The 21,536-nt window shown below is 49.5% G+C and overlaps 1 protein-coding gene across 1 annotated transcript in view; it reads left to right on the top strand.

Moving 5' to 3' along the window:
- SND1 (staphylococcal nuclease and tudor domain containing 1) overlaps positions 1–21,536 on the top strand; it is a 422,567-nt gene that overhangs the window by 385,532 nt on the left and 15,499 nt on the right. The window contains exon 17 of the mRNA XM_063099206.1: positions 20,509–20,697. Coding sequence (XP_062955276.1) covers positions 20,509–20,697 — 189 coding nt within the window. The remainder of the gene's footprint in view (positions 1–20,508; positions 20,698–21,536) is intronic.

Raw genomic sequence — 21,536 nt, 5'->3', positions numbered from 1 at the left:
GTCTGGGAGCTGACTGACTCTCAGAGGTCAAGGAAAAATGGTGCAGGAGGCCAGTCACTTGGGGAGGTGATATTTTCCCCCGACTGCCCGGAAGACTGGCACACAAAATTGTTCAGAAGATTGAAGTAGAATGTCTGGGCAGTGGGGGAAGAGGTCAGCCCAGGAGCAAGAGGGTGGTACGGGTGGTACATAGCAGCTGAGAGATGAGGTTTTTCTTAGGGAAGGGGAAAGGAGCTGCAAAACCCACAGGCAGAGGATGGGGATTCTGGATGAATGGGAGGCCAGGGAGATGCCAGGGCTTTAGATAGCTCCTTTTTCTGCTGGTCCTCAAAGGGCCTTGCAGACTAGGGAAGGATTCCCTGGTATTGCCTCCCTGGGGATGCACTTGCTGGAATCAGTCCCTTGCTTGGGCCCCATGCTGCCCTACTTCAGCAAGCTGAGCAGTTCCCTACCCCAGGCCTGTGGACGCAGTTGTCAAAGCTCTATTGCCTGCACACTAGAGCTGCTCTGCAATAAAAGAAAATAAAACAAGGTAATGGAAATGCCTGGTGCAGGGGGCGGGCCCCCGGAGTGCTGGGCCTGCTGCTTGCTGGTCTTCCCAACACCACTGATCACCATTAAGGCTGTCAGCAAGTCATCTGTGGTCCCCTGGGCCTCCTTTCTGGGGCTGAGTGAATGACCCGCACTGTGGTCAGATGGAGCAGCAGCCACAGCATGTACACGGGCATGCTTGTTCAGAGCTCCATCGACCACAGGCCTTGGTGCCTTCTCCAGGGGACAGCCCTCCAGTGCTAGGAAAGCAGGGAACAGAGTGGGAGGCAAACCAAAGTGGGGAGGAAAGGAGACCTGCTCAGAGGTGGCAGAAGAACAGAGGTCAGTGTTCCTTAAAGAGAACCTCAGCTGTACTGTATCTGTGGTAAGTGCTGGTAACACAGCAGAGGTAGAGTCTGGAAATGCCCAAAGGGAAGTGGAAGGAGGCACAGGCACCTGGCTGACTGTCCTACCAAGGTCCCCACCTCACACATACATTGTTCTGCACTGCAGATATTTATGCCTTGCACGGAGGTTGGCATTAGCAATGGTTCAAAGTCTCCAATAATTTTCATTTTGTCATGCAGCATGTCTGGCCCTTTGACCAAAGAGCTTTTAAATTCCTCCTCCCTGGCCCTCTTTCTCTTCTCCCTCTGCCTCCCTCCTCCGTCCCCAGGCTTGATCCAGACTTGTTGATGAGCCTCAGCTTTTCCCCTACCCATAAGGCACTAAATCTTGCCTGCCTGCCTGCCTTGCGACCCACCATCATTTCCCAAGCTCACCTACGCCCATGAATGCTTAATATAAAACTTCTGCTGCCTCTCAGCAGTTTGTAATTCTGAGGCTGATCTCAACAGAAGAAACAAAATGGGCTGATGAATGTACTTAGGAAGGTGAGGAGAAAACCATACACGACATCTCTGTGATGTGGGGAAGTCTTTCTTAACCATTTATTTAATTTAATAGGATGGATATCTGCCTGATCTATTGGCCTGCAGGATGGTTCTGAGTTTTAAATTTCCTCATCTCCATGGCAATAAATTCTCTGGGCTTTTCACTTACAAACTTAGTTTTTTTTCAATTGGAGAAGCCAGAAAGATTTGTTTTGGTCAAAGGATAAAGAAGGCAGATCCACTCAGGGTTGGGAGGCAGGAAGGTGTGCCAGGTGTTGCTCCTCCTTTAGCTTTACCTTCTCCACAGCCTGTGCTCCTCCCCAGCTCTATGGGACCACTGTTTTTCTTGTCATCTCAGCGTGGCTGATGTTCCCACCACAGGGCTCTAAAGGAGTCCCTGTGGCTTCAGAGGTTAGAGCCCCTATCTGGGTATCTGCTGTAGCATTGCTCTGCAGAGTAAGGGCAACAGGGGAGGAGCAAAATGGGAGCCACTGGAACCTACTGGCCCTGTGGCAAGAGGGTGCCCTAGCCTGACCACCTCCCTATGCTGGCCCAAGAAGAGGAGGTTGCAGCTGGTGGCTCCCAGGCAGTCAGAGAGTTGGTGATGAGTTCCTGGGCTGGGCCCACACTGAGCAACCAACAGAAAATAGATGCAGTGAGTCCCAGAGGGTAATGAGCCCAGAACACTAATAACGAGTTCTCAGCATGGGATCATTGGGGAAAAGAGTTCAGGTGAATCTGTGCTGAGGGGAATCACAGCTTTCTTAATGACTTTTTCTCCTGATACTGACATATCACCCCTCGGCCCAACAGCAGAGCCGCCAGGGCCAGCAGAAAGACAGATGCCTCTCCCCAGGTCTACTTCCTGGCCTTTTTCAGCATGCCTTTATCCCCCACTCCCTAGGCCAGAACCTCTACCTCTGCTGCTTCAGAAAACTTAGACATGTGGGAGTGAGATCCTTCCAGACATCAGCAGAAATCATTCTGCCTGCTGGTTAGTGGCAGGAGCCAGGCTCTGCAGTTAGGGAGAACCGAGTCCAGATTCTGGCCTCTCCAATTATGAAATGACCTTAGGGAAGTTCTTTAACTACTCTGAGCCTCCATTTCCTTATCAGTAAAATGGGACTAAAAACAGCCACTTCACAAAATGGTTGTAAGGATTGGGACAGACAGTGCGCATGTCTGTGTACCTAATTCAGTGTGTGGCACACAAAGGGCACTCACTAAATGCTTATTCCCTTCCTTCTTCCCTGAAAGGAGATACTGGTCTTCCCTTCAGATGGGGAATTGGACAACTACAGGGCCTTCTTGCCTAGAGCATTCATGATCCACTCCCTTCCAAGCCTGGCTCTTGGACATAACCTGTGTTTGGCGTAGTAGCTGGAAGGGTACAGCCATAATAAGCAGTCCTTTGCCCCAAATACTATATGCCAGGGACTGTGTTTGGATCAGTAATAAAAAGGGGTCTTGTTTCTCTAAGATGATCTTCCTTTTGTGTTCTTTGAATCAAACACTCTTAAAAGCAAAGACATATCAATAGATAAGTGCCAGTGTTGGCATCTGTATATCCTTTTCATTCGATTCATTTAACAACCATGTATTGACCTTCTCCTGTTGGAACCCCTCAGGCACCAGGCTAGGAGTTGGGACCACAAAGTCAAAGCTGTTTTCTGCCATCAAGGAGTTGGCAGGTTCACAAGCTCATCTACAGTCAGAGTACAGGTTGGTATTTGCTTGTGGTGCACAACTAAAGATTGAGAAAGATTTCCTGGAGGAAGTACTGCTTAGGCTGAGTCTGTGAGTGTGAGTAGGCAGCAGCCCAGCCAAGGGGAGAGGAAGGGCGTGCATTCCAGAGAAAGATATTCATGTGGCAGTTAGAAGTTTAATTCAGTTGCTGGCAATATAGACCAAAACAGCATTTGCTTAAACAAGATTAAAGTTTACTCTTTCTCATCAAAGAAGTCCAGAAGTAGGCAGTCCAGAAGTGGTACAGTGACTCCCAGTTTCAGTGGGGATCCATGCCCCTTCATCCTCCTGCTCAGCTCTTCTTAGCACATGGCTTCCATTCTCGAGATCCGTGGTACCTGTGGAGCTCCAGCCATTCACATCTTCCTTCCGGTCAAGAAGCCAAAAGACAGGTTGAGACGCAAAGATGGCGATTGCTTTCCTAGAAATCCTACCCCCAAATTGCTGCTAAATGTCACTGATGTGACCAGTGAGAGAGGAGACTAGGACATGTAGTCTTTCATCCGGCCACACTGATGCCTAGAATAAAAAGAATAGAAAAAGGAGAGTATGGATATTGGAAGATCTCTACCACAAGTAGCATGTCCAAAGTTACAGAGATGTGAAACTTCAGCATAGGCAATGCAGAGTTTAGTCGGCTCAGATCAGAGTCCATGTAGCATAGTGGAAGCAAGATTAGAGAAGTAAATCCACACCTCCCTCTACCTGCTGGCCCGGGTAATTGGTACAGTGGCCAGTGCTCTGGCAGGACTGGGCAGGCAGCGTTAGCCAAGGCACTGGTCCTTCAGGCTGGCTGTCAGGCCGGGACTCAACACCTCTAGTTTGTACCCTCCCATCTCTCAAAGGAAAGCTCCCTGTGGTTCTAGAAGTTGCATAGGCCTGACTGCCTGCCAAGGCTTAGCAGCAAGCAAACTGAGCTGTATATTGGCCAAAGACCTGTCATTTTCCCCCTGGAGAACCACAGAGCTTGGTCAGTCTGAGTGACCTAAGTACATTCAAAATATGTTTCTTTTCTCACTACATGTGCTTAACCCGGTCAGATGAGCCAACATTTATCGAGTGCTTATTGTGTGTTCTACATTGTTCTGAGAGCTTTATGTATATGAACTCATTTAAACCTTATGAGGGAGGTATTCAGTTTTATTACTTCCATGTTACAGCTTGAAGAAAGTGAAGCACAGAGACTTAAAAAATAACTCGCCCAGGGTTACTAAATGGCAGAGACCGAATTTGAACCCATGTCGTCTGGCTCCAGAGCTCTCACTGATAACCTGTGCATTTCTGCCAATGGATATGATCCCCAAATCAGGAGGAAAATGTTGGGAACTGAGGCAGAAGGTTGAAGTTAGGACTAGGCACAAAGCAGTTTGCTTGTCTTTTATGCAGGAGAGGAGTGAAAATTCACCCTAATCAACCAAGCCTGCTAAAGGCTGGGCCTCAGATTTTTTTCTTCTCTTTCTGACTCCTTTGATTTCTCCTGTATTCACTCCATCTCTAAGTCATTGTGGTCCATTAACAAGCTACCACCGTGCATTTCCATTTCCTGCCATTTCTTTCTCCCAACCATCATGATTATAACAGGGTTTTTGCGCATCTTGTTCAGGTGCCTATCCTTCCTGCCTTCCTAAGAATGTAAAGAATCCAGCCCCTGATTCATCCATCCCAGATCTGCATCAGAAGGGGGTTGGGCTCTGACTGGCCCCTCAAGCTTTTCTTCTGAGCTGCTTGCACCTCCTTCTGACCTCCCTCTCTTGCACCCTAACATCCGCTTGCACCTCCACTGACCTCGGCTTTGCTTTCTGTCCTGACATTCTACAATTGTTCCTTCTCCTACCCAGCCAATGTGACCCAAGTCATTCCTTATACTAGAAGGTATTTGCCTTTCTCCCCACCTAGGATATCTGGCCCATCCTTGAAAGTCTGGCCTCTTACTAAAGAGTTTCTTGACTTTACAGCCCTTAGAGCTGGCTGTCTCCTTTGAATCCTTCTAGTACTTCTGCCTGTTCCACTCAGTGACCATGTGTTTTACATGGCCTTTTGTCACTAATTGACATGATGTAGCTTCATCTTGTCTTTTCAATGAAATCTTAGGCTCTTTGAAGACAGAAGTTTTTTTTCTCCTTTTAGATCTACTACAGTGCCTAATACAATGCTTTTCTACTTAGTAGATGCCAGATAACTATTTCTTGGTTAGTTGATTACAATGAGTCTTAGGTCTCTTTACGTACTCTTAATGATTTTTATATATTTCAGTTCCCTCAGCATTTGTCTTCCCATTTTGAAGAATCCTAATCATTTTTAGATGTTCTCATCTCTTTAATGAGCTCAGCTGGGCATCCCTAGTCCTTCTCCAGCCCTGCTGTATCTTTCTGGAGATGCCACAGTGAACTACAGTAATCTTCCTTTGCAGTGTACATTGTACTCTATTATATCTTTAACCTGCATTTTCCACTGTTCACCTGGCCTTGGAAGCTGTCTTTGTTAGGAAAGCTTTAACAGCAACCAGGACTATCGCCACATGGAAGGTGTGCCCAGAAACAAAAGAGTCCTGCCAAGCACAGTTTCCCCCAGGAGTCTAGGATCCTCCTCCGTCAAGTACCTTCCAGCACTGCCTGAAATCCTGCTGCACATGCCTAGGCTGTGGGGATTGAGGGTGGGTTTGAAAGAAACAGGAAAACAGCCTCATTTAGAAGGCATAACACGTAAAAGGTAGTAGACTAACAAGAGCAAGTTGATATAGGAGAGAACATGAGCACTAAGATGGAGTTATTTGTTAGGAAGAATGAATCAGGGAAGGCTTCCTAGAAGACAAAAGTGGTAAGGGTTGCCCCTTGCAAACAGCTGCATGTATTTTCATTTTGCTCTCCTGGGCAACACCTTCCATTGCCTTAGCACTCCTTTGCTGGCAAGAGGACAGATCTCTCTCTGCGTGGTCTCTGCCTCCTACCTTGGCAATGCAGGTGCTGCTGCTTGTCTGGCCTTTACAGCCATGATGCAGGTTCATAGCATCAGGGACTGGCAGGGCTACAGGAGGTGGGTGGACAGCTTTTGCAGTAAGCAAGTCAGATGAGCCAGAGCAGAGGGTCCTTGAAGGAGAGTCAGAGGAGATGAGGTTGGTGAGAGGGGAGCATGAGCACCATCTAATAATCTTTCTCTTGAAGAAGATAAAGGATGCTGACAGTCTCCTCTTAGTCCTTTATTTTCTGTCCACAGTGTCTCTGTGAGCAGCTGCTTAAGATATAGGATGGGGCTGACCTTGCCCTTCCAAGTTGCTGCTCCTGACCTTCCCACTCTGCATTTTCCTGCCCACTGGCTCCAGGCTACAGCTCAGGAGCAGCGGACAATTAAGAAACACCTCCAGACAGCATTAAAAGAAAATTGCTTAAATGGTATTTTACACTGAGTGGCAGGGTGGTGGCAGGAGTCTTAAATCTTTTTCTGAGGGTACTGTGGCAGGAAGTCCATGGTGGGAGAGGCTACATTGACAACAGTAGCTGCATCCAAGTGTCCTCTATCAGAAGAGGCAGCTAGGCTTATGCAAGGGTCAGGTCACTGTTCTTCCTCCAGAGTCAAAGGGATTCTCTTTTTAAACTTAGTGGTGACTTCTGAGAAATTTTAGCCAGCAATATGGAGCATCTTCATTTCCTCTCTTCATTTCAGAATATGCCTAGCTTGGTGGTAGTGCTACCCATGTGGAGGGGAGAGCGGGTATCAGTGGCAATCCACTTAGCACAACAAAATAGGGAGGTGGGGCAGGGCAAATGAGGCCACCCCGGCCCATTTGAGGGAATGCAGGATACCACTTCCTGCCTGAGAACACAGCAAAATCAGCCTGGGCAAATAGTAGGGTCGAGGGGCCGTTTGCTGGCTGCTAGGACCTCGTTATGCTGAGTTGTGTTGGGGGCATTTGGTTGAGATGAGAGAGAGAGAAATAATGGAGATTAATGGGACCCTGGCTTCTGTCAAGAAGACAGGCAGAGAGTCACATCACAACCAAGCTGCTGACCCATGCTGCATACTGTTCTTTCCTGTCATTAATATTTCTCCCTATCTTGCCTCTGATCTCACTGCAGTGGCTTTGAGAAATTTCAGGTGCTGATCACAAGGCCCAAAAGAGCATCAAGAGCCTCTGCCATGGGCAGTAGGTAAAGTGGAGGAAGAAGGAATGTAGTCCCAGCGTGGAGAAGCACTGAGGTCAAAACACCCAGGCTGGCCCATGCTCTTGCTCTTAGCCTTTCTCTGGGCAAGGGCTGCTGGGGCCTCTGCAGAATGAAGAGGGGCACCCGGTGGAGCCAGGCTACTGATTGTAACCCAGAAGTCTCCAGGTGCAAACTCCAGCCCTGCACTAGGAGTTTGGGAGGGTTTATGCCATGGTAGAGCTCCACTCTGAGAGTGTAAGCGATGCCATATTTTAATTGTCATTAGTGATAAAACATCAGTAGTGAGGAAGCCCAACCTCAGCACACAGAAGAGGGCAGGGGCCAGGGTCACTAACCAGGCTGATCTGGCCTCTGGCATGCTGCATTTATCCTAATCTCATGTGTACATGCTCAAACCTTATAATGAGTGGTTTTTCCCCACAGGCTTTTCTTTTCATTACTGAGAGGCCACAGAGATCCCAGGCCCTCCATGTCAGACATAGCAAGAATCCGGTTGTCCTGTGCACAAGAGGGTGAATGCAGAACAGCCCTCTAGCATTGGCGCTGCTTGAGTTCAAAGACCAGTCTTGGGTTCAGCATCATCTTAAAGGATGTTTCATTTTCCTGTCTATGTTAGAATAGGTTTGAAACAGTTTGAGAATGTGCATCAGACATGGGCAGAGTTCCCCCAAATGGCCAGATCTCTCTACTGAGCCTAAGAGCAGCTCCTTAGTTGGGTGAGAGGAGAGGCCAGGACTCTTTCTCTGTGTCCTGTCCAGGGGTGTAGGATAACAGGACTGCTACCAGCCTGCAATAATGCTTTTATGCAAACCAGGAAAGGGTGATTGCCCTGGGCAGTCGTGGGCAGCATACATGGTGCACAGCATGGCGAGGAAAGCGGGCCTGCGCCAGGCCCCCTGCTTGGCACATGGAGCGGGATAGATTCCAGGAAGAATAGGGGTGAGTACAGGGGCAGGGGTATAGCTACAGAGGGGATGGAACCTTCTTAGTCAGCCTGATGATAAGGAAGGCATGAGGAAGAGAGGAAAGAGGAAGGGGCAGAGGCACAGTGACACCCTCTCAGTGCTGCACCCTCTCAGTGCCATCAGCTGTACCTTCCATGCAGCTGATCTGACTTTAGTCAGGAAGGGTTCGGCATTCCGTGTGTTTGTGTTGAAACCATTTGCCATTTCTTATCTTCAGTGTAATGAAACAAGTAAATTGCCTGTCCCTAGCTACAAGTATAGAATTTTTGTCTGTTTATATTTTTCTCTCTGGTGCCTTTTTCTGGCCTACAAGAGGAATTGGTGTCTGTGTCCTTTTTGCCAAGAAATCAGGTGATGCTAAAAGAGGAGAAGGATAAATTAATAACTAAATGAGAAGAGCCCCATGGCCCTTTTCCCCCTGCATAGGATACTCCCGCCCTGTCCTCACATGTTTGAAGTGGCTTCCATGGCCAAAGCCCAGTTTTCAGACCTCTGAAGTGACTGACTGCAGGGTCGGTTGGCTTTCCAATCTAAGCCCCCAGTTCCTCCAAAACCAACAGCGATTGCTTTTCCTCCAAGGTTTCCATGTTCTCCTAGAGGGCCTGTAGCCTGACCAGCACCAACTAACCCCTTGCTTGGAGGATTCCACACTAAATGGTGGCCTGAGATCCAGGGGTCCAGGCTTCATGGCATCTCTGACCTAACCCCAGCCTCTGCTCAATCTTGTTAGCTCCTGTTCTATCCTCACAGCTCTTCCTTTAGTTGTCTCATGCTTGCTGTTATTCTTCACCCCTTCCTTGCTGAGGGATTGGTGGCCAGGGTGTGGTGGGTGTGTAGGAGACCAGAGGGAGGCATACACAGCTGCTGCCGGCACTTATGCATGGATAAATAGAGGAATCCATCCTTGCTCCAGATATATTCCATACAAGCAAAGCCAAGTGCAAAGCAGCCCCTTCTGCTCATGATGTCTGGGCTGCTTCTGAGTCATCAGTGCTTGCTGCACTGACTGAAGCCAATTTCTGCCCCACTGGGCTCCGACAAGCAGGCCTGGGGTGGCAGGGTCAACTGTGGGACAGCCCTCTCACCGCAGAGGGCTTCTCGGAACAGGCCTTCTCTAGTCAGTTTGCCCAAAGGCAATATTCTGTCCCGGGAACTTTCCTTCTCTTTGTTCTCTGCTGGTGATCTGAAGAAGCTAGGATCTTTTACCCTTCATCATCTATTTATTGAATGCTCACCAGGTGCCATTAGTAAATGTCCATTTTAATACCATAATAGTGATTTTAAAAAATTGCTGTGGGAAAAAGCCCTACCTAAGTAAATAATAGAATAGTTCAAGTGAAATCCCATTTGTGCAGAATCTTAACAGGTGGGTTGGGTAGGAGTATGCAGGTGAAGTAGTAGGAAAGAGCATTCCAGCCAAAGGAAGAGCATGTGCCACGGCCCAGAACAGTGCAGCACGTGTGTGGAGCCAGTGGTTGTGTGGCATGAATAGAACAGAACAGTGAGGGCCCAGAGTGGCAGCTATGGAGACCAGGAAGAGCCCAGTTCTGAGGATCTCATGTTCTTTTGTGCAGAAGAATTTGAACTTTAGCAAAAAACAAGGAAAGGATTTCAGCAGAACAGTGAAATGATCTGATTTGAATGTTTTTGGAAAGTAACATTTACTGAGCACTTAATATATACCAGACTCTTCTTAAGTGTTTAACCTGACTCAGTTCTTTTACTCTTCACCAAAGCCCTTTGACATAGGTGCCATTCATTATTATGTCCATTTAACAAATAGGTTAACCTAAATCTAGGAGGTTAAATAACTTGCTCAAGGTCACACAGCTAGTAAGTAGTAGAGTAAGATTTGAACCAGGTATTCTGGCTCCAGAGCCTGCCTCTAACCATTGTGCTTCACTGCCTATGATAAGCCACACTACAGGATTGTGGAGGGGCTGTTAGAAAGAGGCAAGTCTGATGGCAGGGACAATTACCCAAAGATAGGACCTGAACTTGGGGAGTGGCAGTAAGATAAAGAAGAGGGGAGGAGTCCGAGGGGCATTCCTGAAGTAGAATCAGTATGAGCTGGAGGATCCCAGGACTTTCCTGTGCTTCTCATGCTACCACCTGGGATATGAAGTGCAGGTGGAAGAGCAAGTTTCACAGTGAAGGCAAGAGATTCAGGACTGGACTCATTATATTTGAGATTTACCAGGCGGAGGTGAGTTGTGAAGAGAGGTCTGGACTGGTGGCAGAAGTTGTGGTGTCCTGTAACTCAGAGTGGTGGGATACGGGGACTGTCTACAGCTTAAAATGGCCCTTGGGAAATGTTATTCAAGGTCCATGTTGTTGAGGAGGAATTCACAACTGAGAGTAAGAAAGAGCAAGGAGAAAAAGGCAAGAGTGGGAATTACAGAGACCTAAAAAAAGAAAGTTTCAAATAGGATAGGAGGAGCTTATCTTTGCCAGATCATTTGAAAGGTCAAAAATGATGAAATCAGAAGAAATTATTAAAGTGGCAATTAAGAAGTCTTGATGACCTTTGAAGTACTATGTGGGAAGCAGCTGCACTGGATGGAGGAGTGAAATGAAAAGGGGCTGGGCAAGTGCCGAATGCTCTTTGGGTAAGGAGGTGGGCTTAATGGGATGTGAGGTCACAGCAAGGTTTTCTGAGATGGGCAAGATGTTTGGAGGTGAAGAAGTTGATGCTGGTGGAAAAGGAAATTGGAAAGGTGATGAGAGAAGACAACTGATAGAACTGGGGAAGCAGATGAACATGTGACCTAGAGCCAGATTAATTTTTTTTTTCTCCAAGATAGATGGAAGGGAAAGAAGTAATCACACATGCCACCTAAGTGCTTTTAAATGGCAAAAGTTAAAAACCCATAGAACCCACATTGGTTCAGGTAAAGAGCCAGAGGGTTGAGGTCAGCAAGGCAGAGTGCACAGGGCAGAGTGCACTGGTCTCCAGAGCAGGCCTGGGGTCAGTTATACAGGAACAGGCATAGGGTCAGTTAAACAAGCAAAAGGGAACTGGCATTTGAACTTGACCCAATTGGAGAACATTTGGTTGCTTTCAGACGAGGTCAGAGATTTAGTAACCTCGTGTGGTTACTGCATAGGTCATACACACACTGATTCTCCCTGACAAAAGAGGCCAGTTGTCTTTTCACCCCCAGCTTCATCCCTTCAGGGCTCACATACAGCCCTGAAGCCAAACGGTACTCTGTCTGGGCTCAGGAGATCGCCACTGTGGCTGACTCCGCAGGCACCTGATGGAAAGCCATCTTCGCTCTTCTTTTTGGCTAGAACTGCTCTTCTCCATAACAGCCAAGGAGTGTGAGGAGGAGCTGGGCCGTTCAGGTGTGCCTGCTTGCAGAAGGTGTTCCAAAGCCTGCTTGAGACTCAGGAAACCTTTGGGAAAGGACTCCCAACAGTAGTGCCCTAGGGGCAGAACAAGGGCCCCCCATTGGGCCACATTTCCTGCAAAAACCACAGGGAAGAGAGTTAAATCTCCCTCCAGCCTCTAGCCCGGGGTTTTCCTTAGGAAGATGAACAGCCTGCTTTCCTTATTGTCTGCACCAAAGGAACAGATTGCGTCAGTTTGTAAACTGTGTTACCGCTTGCAAAGGCCTGAAGTCAGCGGGTTTGCATTTCCCGGCAGACTTATGTGATGCCGATCGCCTCTGTTGCTGCCTCTCTGCCTCAGGCAGGACCAGAAGCTGCCCTCCTACCCCCTACTATCATCCCACCTCTCATCCCCGAGGTAGGGAAAAGGCATTCAAGGAGAGAGAAAACCGCCCAGAGCTTCTAGCCGTCTTGCTCACTGCCCAGGCCTTCCCTATATTTCCAGGAGCTTCTTGGCCCCTCTTGCCAGTGTGCCAACCAGGCCTGACTTCCAGGCATTCCTAGGGTTCTGGCTTGGGCCAGTGCTCGGGTGTCAGAAGAGGTTTTCCGGAAAAGCATTCCGCTCTGTGGGTTGGGCTTGAAAGAGTCATCTGGTCTGGAGGTGATGGGGGATTAAGAGCAGAGGCGCTGGTGGGGATCAGAGCCACACTGCTCCAGTAGCGCATGGAAGATTTGTACTGCTTCCTGCCGCTAGCCTGCCCACTCCCCACCAGGGCTGACAGTAATGAGACCCAGGAGGCATCTCACAGGCACTGCCTCTCGGCTCCTGGAGCATTGCATTATTAATTGCTCTGTGTTAATGTTCATCGTCTCTGAAAGAAGTCGGTTTGACTGTGTGTGGCCAGCAGTGGAGAGGATGAGTTGGCCGTGTTAAACTGCTGCTATATTAAGTGACGTGTCTCCTCAAGTTCACAGGTCTGGCTGTGGTGGCGTGGCTGCCTGTGCATGGCAGGAGAGGCCTTCTGCGCTCTGGTTGCTCTGGATGCCTACTCACTTTGCCACAGACAGCTGTGGGCAGGGTGCGCAGGGGAAGAGGCTGGAGTGCCTCGGACCGACCCCGTGTTACTATTTGGTTCCTCTCTCTCCCTTTCTTGCCTTCCCCTCTGTAAATTCTCCTTACGGGACTTGAGATCGGGGCTTCCCACTTGCCCTTCTCTCCTGTGACTCATCACTTTCCTCCTCCCTCGTCAGCTCCCAGCCACAGTCTCCCACTCCTGGTACACCACCAGCTGTCCCTCGCCCCACCTCTAACCTCAGAAAATTCAGAGCAGGGAGAACCTTAGAAACTTGGTTCAGCTCTCATTTTACAGATGAAACTGAGCCCAAAGGAGGGTGTGACATGCCCAGCCCTTAAGAAGTAAGCTTGGTACCTGGATCTCAATTCAGTCGAAGTCTTTTATTTGCTCCTCAATGCTTTCTCCGCATCCAGGCCTCTTGCTGTGCTAGTTGCTGATGGCTTTGGGAGCATTTAACACAGAAATATGGCCAGCCAGCATGTGGAAATCATGGGGACTTCTGCCTCTGAAGCCTGTCACTGGGGCCTCTGAGATCACCTCCCCCGGGTGACCCTGAGCACTTCTGCCCTGCCATCTGGAGGAACTTGCAGCCAGCACCCACTTTGTGCAGGAAGTTTTCCTTTCCAGATGCCCCAGAGCGGGGGTGTCCTGTGCTGCTGCTCTTCCCTACCAGCATAGGCCTGCCTGCCTGAGGCGGCCACCTCCCTTAGGGAGGAAGCACACCCCCTCCCCCCAAGGGCTGTTTTCCTGGCCTCCCAACCCTGGTCCTGGCTGAGGATCAGTAATTTCCTATGCTGCCTCAGGCACTGTGCATAGTGCAAAGCCAGTGCACTTGGGGAAAATAGCATCTCTCCTCTTTGCTCCTGGCAGATAGAAAGGGAAAGGCTCGTTTTCCTGTGGGGTCTCCCTGCCCTCCGCCACTGCTGGTAAATCCCCTGTGCAGAATATCTCCTTTGGCTGCCCTGAGGCATCACATGGAAAATGCATCCCCCACTTTCTTTCCTATTCTACATTTTTTAATTCTTTTGCCCTCAGTGCCCCTGGCTGCCTTATTTAAGCTAGCCTTCAGTGGAGGCAGCCTCCAGCTCTCTTTTCCCTCACCCTCATTTCACCGTGACCCGGAGAAAGCTTCAGGAGGGGGATCTATGTCTCCAGCATCACCCCTTACTTAGAGCCACCAGCCATCCAGCTTGGCTTCTGGACCAGGAAATTTAGGACAGACACCCCAAATGAACCCCCAGGGTAGTCAGAATTTCCTCTGTGGTTTGATAGCTGAGCTCTTAAATAATCTCCCAAAGATTTCAGAATCTGAAGGCTAATCGGGTGGGGAGGGCCAGGAGAAGTTGAGAGAGCATGTTAACATTTCTAAAACCATCAGCCCTTGCCTGGCTTCCACTCTGCCTTCCTCCATGCACCCCACAGCAGAGCCCTAGTGCCTCCCCTGCATGACACCCAGGCAGAGAATGCGCCTCACTGCTTAGAGAATGACTCAGTCCCCACTGCCTGTGGGATTGAAGTAGTTCCTGTTTTAAGGAGCTGGACAGACTCCAAACAAGGGGGAGAAGGGGAGCAATTTGGGGGTGGAGACAGGGACTGAGTACGTATTTCTGTAGGCCACAGCACTGAGGGTGCTTTGAAAGGGGCTATAGGAAATGAGACAGATTCCCAGCCACCACCTTCCTCCCTCTTTGCTCCCAGCCATGGGGTTGGGGGTTGCTCCAGTTCTCTTCTTTCCTCCTCCCACTTCTCCCCTTCTTCACCCACCCTCCTCTGGGAAGGGTGAGTCTACAGCCCGGCTGGGTGGGCACTGAGGTGTGTGTATTGCCTGGGCGTGGGGAGCTCTTCCTCAGTAATTAGGAGACATGCAAATTAACAGCCTGTGCCATTTGTATTAATTTGGTAAATAAGCCAGAACAATTTCATTAGTGGCACATTAATGTGCTTGGGAGCAGGAGGACGTGTCCCACTGTGAGGCAGCAGGGCCCACAGACGGCCATGTCCAGCGTGACTAGCCACTTTCCCACTGGCTGTGGCTGGCTGGCCGCACCCACCCCTTTGGCCCTGTGGTGAGGAAAGACCCCCCCACTCTGATCAGACACCGAGCAGAAAGTCATCTGTCAGTTCACAGTGGGCTTGGGGACAGTCATACACCTGAGCTCTTTCTGTCAACCCCCACTTGCCTTACTTCCATTCTTGTGTTTTGTGTGAGGACCCCAGGGTGTAAGAAGCCCAAAGCTTTTTGGTGGGGGGGGGATGAAGGGGCTCATTAAGCAGGGATTGGTCATTTCAGGACAGCTGCTGGATGTAACCATCACAGAGATGCAGGAGCAGCCAGTGAGCTGCTGACATTTGTCGAGAGAAGAGGAAGCAGTTACATTATCCCATTGAATGCAGAGGACCCTTTCCTCATTCTACAGTTAAGGAAATAGGTCATTGTGACCTGCCCAAAAATTCACAGCAGAGCTAGGAGTTGGACTCCAGTCTATTTGACTCCAAATCCATGCTCTTTCTACCCCCGGATTGCCCAGCTCTGGAGATGACTCAGAAAACAGAACAAGCTTTCCCCCCAACCCCCAACCTCCCCATGGAACTGACAGTTTAGTTGGAAAATGGAGACATTTGGAAATGAAAGAACTGCCCCTAATTAATTGATGATGATGATCATGATGAAGCAATTACATGCCAAGCACTCTTCTAAATGCTTAACATTTATATTAGCTCATTTAATCATCGTAGCAAATCCTTTGAGATAGGTACTGTAGCAATCCCAGTTTCACAGCAGAGTAGACAGAGGCACAGAGAAGTTAAGTCACTCTCCAGAGTTCCTGCAGGTGGTAGGTAGATTTGAACTCAGAGTCCACACCCTTAACCTCCATGCTGTACACTGCCCCCTGCATGCCAAAGGGAGAGAGCCCCTAGGCATTCAGAGGGTGACTCGCTGTAGGTGGGGATTAGGGGCCTTCACAGAGAAGGTGCCATTGAAGCTGGGAAGAACTCAGCTCATGAGGACTAGTGTAGTGCAGGTGTTCAGCAACCACAAAATCCACATCCACACTGCCAGCATCAAAAGCAGAGAGCAGGAGATGCTAGCAGACCAGCAGCACCACAGTGTCCTTCAACACCTGAGGATCACAGCTGGCCTTCAGGCACCTAGGCTGCCCACTTCTGTCTTAGTGTGGCACCACCCACCCCATCTCATAGTCTCTCAGGAGGTCCTCCCCACCCCCAGAGCGATGTGTCTTCCTAGGTCTCAGCTTTAGCATGTGCCAAAAGCAGAGGGGAATAAAAAGAAGAGCCACTGTCTGTCCCTTGCTGACTTCACTTGTGTACATGCATACACATACTCTGTGGTCCCCTCAAGGCCATATCCACCCACGTGCATACACACCAAATGCTCATACACATACGAAGCCCATTCTCAGCCCTTCTGGCAGCCCATGGTGGTCACCCAAGGCCTGAACTCCCTGATGTCACCTGCCATTGGAGGAGGCCTCCCACAGAAGCTATTGAGTCCAGAACACTTCCTGAAACACTCCAAGATGCAGAAGAGATAAGTAGCTATATTATAGATAGAACTCTTTACACAACACTCCATCAGTGTTATCTCACTTAATGCTAGCAACAGCCAATTGACAAGAAGAGGTTTCTGGTATGTTTGACAGGAATGAGCCTCTCCTACCTCCTGTCTTCAGTTTGAGGCCGCTTGTGGGAAATAGCTCTCTCTAACTCTATGTAGAGAATCCTCATTTGCAGATTATATATTTGCATAATCACCTCCTCACCAAGATTTGTTTGTAACCCCCAGTCAATACTCGTGCTTTTGCAATTGTTTATGAACATGTACAGAACAGCAGAAAATTTGAGTCACCTGGTGAGCTTAAATTTGAACTTAAAGCTTGTCGCCTTGTTCAATCTTAGGTTGAACAAGGGAACACTCTGTCTTCTGTTTCAGCTCTCATAATGTAAACAAGTGTCCTTTTCACAGTCTATTTAGTACCATGTTTCTTGTATTCTTTGTGCTTTTCCTTGGTGATCTCACAGTTCGAAACAGTCCCCAAGCATAGTGCTGGAGCACTGTGTAGTGTTCCCAAGCTCTAGAACGCCAGGATGTTTCCTGTGAAAAAAAATGTGTATTAGAAAAGCTTCATTCAGGAATGAGTTTTCATGCTCTTGGCCATGAGATCAGTCTTAATGAATCAACAATATATGAGCATATTTCAAAAAGTTCGTGGAAGATTTGTATTATCTTTTAATTCTGTTTTTCCTCTTCTTGAGGTACCTCATGTATTAAGGTGTCTTTAAACAGAGACATATGTAGAACAAGGTTATATATTGATCAGTTGATGAAAATATTGTGACCAGAGGCTCACGGGAACCCAAACCATTTATTTCTCCTAGGAACAATAGTACAGTATTTACTAATTCAGTGTTTGTGGTCACTTCATGGAACATAAGTACCACACATAACAACAATGGGCTGTATCTTTGTATATCTCTGTGTATGTATATATTTTTTAATTAAGGGAAAATGTCACAGAAATTTGAGTCTTGGAGTTGAGCAGAGAAGTGGATCTTGTACAGATGTGGAATCACGTAGTGTTATATACATAGTGAGGTCACAAAGTCCTGGCAGTCAGTATAAAAGAGAAACATGAAGGAGGAGGAGCACACATACCAACCTGGGAGCTCCTAGCTTAACCATCTGCTTGCAGCCCCCATCCAGAGCTAGAGAAGAGTCGCACCGAATTTCTTGTGCCCATCCAGGCTGAGGTGTGTCCAGAAGTGTAGACGCAGCATGGGGTTTGGGAGAGACTTGGGAGCCAGCAGGAACAGTAGCACAGCCTACCTGCCCCTGAGTGCCTTTGTTTGATTGAGAAATTACTGTGGCTGTGGCAGCTATAGTAAAAGGAGAACAGAGCCCCACAGGCGACAGCTGTATCTCCCTCTATAACCCAAGTTGGATTTGGTGGCACCACAGTGCCCAAAGCCAGAGATTTCTTTCCTCTGTGGCTGGCTAGGCCCAGGGACGTGTCAAGCCTATGTTAACATATTGATTGCAGATGGAGAGAGGCTGGTTAAGTGTGAAGTCGGTGCCCACCTGCTGTGGAGAGCCTGGCTGCTCCCTGGCAGTGTTGGCCCTGGGTGTGCCTGCTAGTCTCTGGGTTCTTGCTAATGTGAGCCCTAGAAAGAGGCAAGCATCTGGATTGTGGCCTCAGAAAGCTGGGGTATGAATTTGGGGTTTACCATGTGGAGTGAGGTCTGAGAGTGGGCACCTTACAGAATGAGAGGGGTTGTGCTGCCTGGTTGCCTCTACAACCTGTCTCTGAGGTTCTTGCATCAATCCCAGCAACCTGGTGCAAAAAGTCACACTTTACCAGCTGCCCAGGGGCCTGCTATGCCTGGAGGGAGGCCTTGTGTCCAAGCAGTGCAGCCATCCTCTGTTTTAGGGAAAGGACGACACTTGACTACTAAAACTGGAAAACGAAATCTTAGGGAATGAGATAACTGGTGTGGGCCTGGGCTCAGTGTTGGCTGGGAACTGTACTAGCCTTGTTTGCTTTTGACCTGGCCTGGGTCTCATGAATCCCCAAACCCAGCACAAGCAGCCTCATCTTCCTGCTCTTCCCCAGATTCCTCTGGGACCTGCAGCTTCTCAGTCTCAGCTTGTTTGATAAGCTTGGCAAATTAAGACAGATAAGGAGATCACCTTCCCATGTATCATTTTGCCCATCACAGTTCTTGTTCGACCACTAAGGCCTGGCAGCCTCTTCCCCATGCCCAGCCCTCCCTCCGTAGGTGCACACACAGTCTTCCTGTGGCCGAGCTTCCACTGTGCTCCAGCACTCTGGATGTTTGCAAGGTGGTTCAGAGGTATTATAATCCGAGCACTGTTTTGCCCACCTGCCCTTCTTCCCAAAAAGGCAGGGCCTCCCATAAGTTAATTGTTAGAATTAGAGAAAAGAGAATCCTGTGTGAACATCTACAGGCCCTAGCTGCTGGTTCTTCCCACTTCTGCCCCTCAGCAGTATGTGGTGGAGGCTTTGGATTGGGCCAGCATAGCAGAGAGGCAGGGAGAAGCCAGTATCCCAGCACTCGCACCCAGGCTCTACCCAGTGAGCTGCAAGGTCCCACAGGCCTCGGTGGTGGAGGGAGCTGGCATTGCCCCAGTAGGAAGTGAGGATGGGGCTCAGAGGTGTGGCTGGCAGAAGGCAGGACTGCTCCTGAAACAGACAGCTATGGAAAAGGAGCAGGGTGTGAGGGAGGGTCTTTTCTATTAGGAGGCAGTGTAGCGAGAGCAGCAGGGAAAACTGGATTCTGCTCTCAGCTCAGTCCCTTACTGGCTACACTTCCTTTCTCCATACCTCAGTTTCCCTACCTACAAAATCAACAAGTTGGACTGGATTTATATAGTATCTTTTTCTCTAACCCTAGTAGACTCTGTGTACCCCCTACTGTACCACACCCCAACTTCAGGCATGGCTGAGCTTGCATTTCCACTTGAAAGATTAACTGTAAGCCTCAAGTAGGAAGAGGGTGCTCAAGAATGAGTGTAGATCATGGTACTACCCCTTCTTTTCCTCCCTGCTGCCTTCTTTCTCTCTGCACACCCAAGCCACCTCTGTTTCCTACTGGGGAGTTGTGTTGTCTGGCATCTCCCCACCCTCATCCCCTCTAACCCTCTGCCACTGGCTCCAGCCCAGGCTTCGAGAATTCCCAGGTATTTAGACATTCATTTTATTGCTTAATCGAGCTTGAAGCCATTCAAATTAATACAAGTTTTTACATTTGGCAGCAAGAGCTTTTATAAGCCCCGTTAGCAGGGGAAGAAAGAGGTCAGGAGAGAATCAAAGAAGGAATTTATCCTGGGCCATTGCCTTCATGAGATGGGAACAGATCAGCCACCAAGGCCACAACCCTGAGGCTGCCCTCTGGCAGGAGCAGAGGAAGGGCTGGGTCCTGGGTCCTGGGTCCTAGGGGTGAGGCCCTCAGTGGAGGAGACCCAGGAGCCCTTGAGCCCTGTGGGGTTTCCTGAGGGCTCTGGGGCTCAGCCATAGCCCATGGCCCCAGGGTCTGGGCTTATGGCAGTGACCATACCTTTCCAGTTGCTCCTTCTCAGGAGTAGCCTTCTGCTGCGGTTGCCCCTAACTGCCTACGTCTTCCTGCCTCACCTGTCCCCTCCTCTCTTCTGGTTTTGATGCAGCCACTTTAATTACCTTTGTTAAACATTCATTCATTCAGCTCTTCCAGGAAGAACACAGTTTCCCTTCTCCCCAAGGATTACCTTGCTCCCTATGGGCCTGCCTGTCTTCCCAGTGCAGAGCTGGGTGTGGATGCTAAAGAAGTGTGGGATGTCCCCAGAGCTCGGGCTGCTTCTTATCTCTCTCTCTCTCTCTCTCTCTCTCTCTCTCTCTCTCTCTCTCTCACACACACACACACACACACACACACTCACACTCACACTCACATACTCTCTCTCTTAAGCTAAGCAGAGTCAAGGTTACCCCAGTGGCTCTCTGCCACAAGGAAGGGAAGGGGATCTGAAAAGAGAGGGGTGTTTTGAAGTTGCACTGTCAGTGACATGTCTATCAAGGATGGTTCTGGGTGTGCGAGGCCACAAAGCTGAGACCCACCTCACAGAGCTGAAGTAAGGAGTTTGTGGCACGGGGGCTCCAGCAGGCTCCTGCTCTTCTCCTTTTCCCGCAGTGGCTGCCCATGGCCCACAAGCCCTTGGCACTGCCCTCCTCCCCTGCAGACACAGCCCCAGGCCTACGCCCACAGCCGACACCTGTCTCTCTGTCCCCAGGTGGAGGTAGAGGTGGAGAGCATGGACAAGGCTGGCAACTTCATTGGCTGGCTGCACATCGACGGCACCAACCTGTCCGTCCTGCTGGTGGAACATGCGCTCTCCAAGGTTCACTTCACCGCTGAGCGCAGCTCCTACTACAAATCCCTGCTGTCTGCTGAGGAGGCCGCCAAGCAGAAGAAAGAGAAGGTACGAGTGTGGCAGCCCTTGTCCTCCCCCCACACTAACACCACTGCCTCCACGGAACCAGCAGAAGTGGTTCTGCTGCCCCCTGCCTACCACGTGGCCTAGGGTGGTGTTAGTCTCATACCCCACACCAAGGAGGAGCAGACTGCAGCTTAGGTGTCCTCAGCCATAAGTCTGCTGCTGACCGGAGGTGGGCCTGGCTGCCAGCCTGGAAGATCACCAGTGATCCCTTGGCCTGCTCTGGTGGGCCTGAAGCAGAAAGCTGTCTAGAAGGTGACCTTGGAGCAGTGGGAGAAATGATGTGGGGAGCCCCTGGTGAGGAGGAGCCTGGGGTGTCCCTCCTTCCCCCTCCCTGACCTATCACCCTCAGAGGACTGGGCAGCCACAGCCCACTTCAAAATTTCCTTCACATCACCCTGCAGAGAAGCAGCCCCAGGAGATGCATAAAGCTGTTAGGACAGCAGATTTACAGCTCATCAGTCTCTGCAGACACTGCATTGAAGAGACAAGGGGAGATAGGTTGGAAAGCAGCTTTTGGAAACCAATTGATGATTAAGGAACCCAGTGGTTTGGTGGTGGGAGCCAGGCTCAGCACCCCCCACACTCAGCCATTGACTTACAGCCTGGCCCTGATAATGGGGATAAATCAGCCAGCCACCAATTTGTCAGGGCTTCTTTGAGCTTGAGGAGGATTTCGTGGGACGGCCATGCTGAGCCATAAATTTGTTCAGGAATAAACATTTCCTTCCCCATGGGGCAGCCATCTGGCTCGAAATTCATTTCCCAGAGCCAAGGCCCAGACACCTGCCAAAAGGAGTTGGGGGGCTTTAGGGCACCAAAGG

The sequence above is a fragment of the Cynocephalus volans genome, chromosome 6 (assembly GCF_027409185.1).
Source record: "Cynocephalus volans isolate mCynVol1 chromosome 6, mCynVol1.pri, whole genome shotgun sequence".
Taxonomy (NCBI): domain Eukaryota; kingdom Metazoa; phylum Chordata; class Mammalia; order Dermoptera; family Cynocephalidae; genus Cynocephalus; species Cynocephalus volans.
The sequence above is the reverse complement of the archived record's forward strand: the minus strand, read 5'-3'. Positions and strand labels throughout refer to the sequence as shown.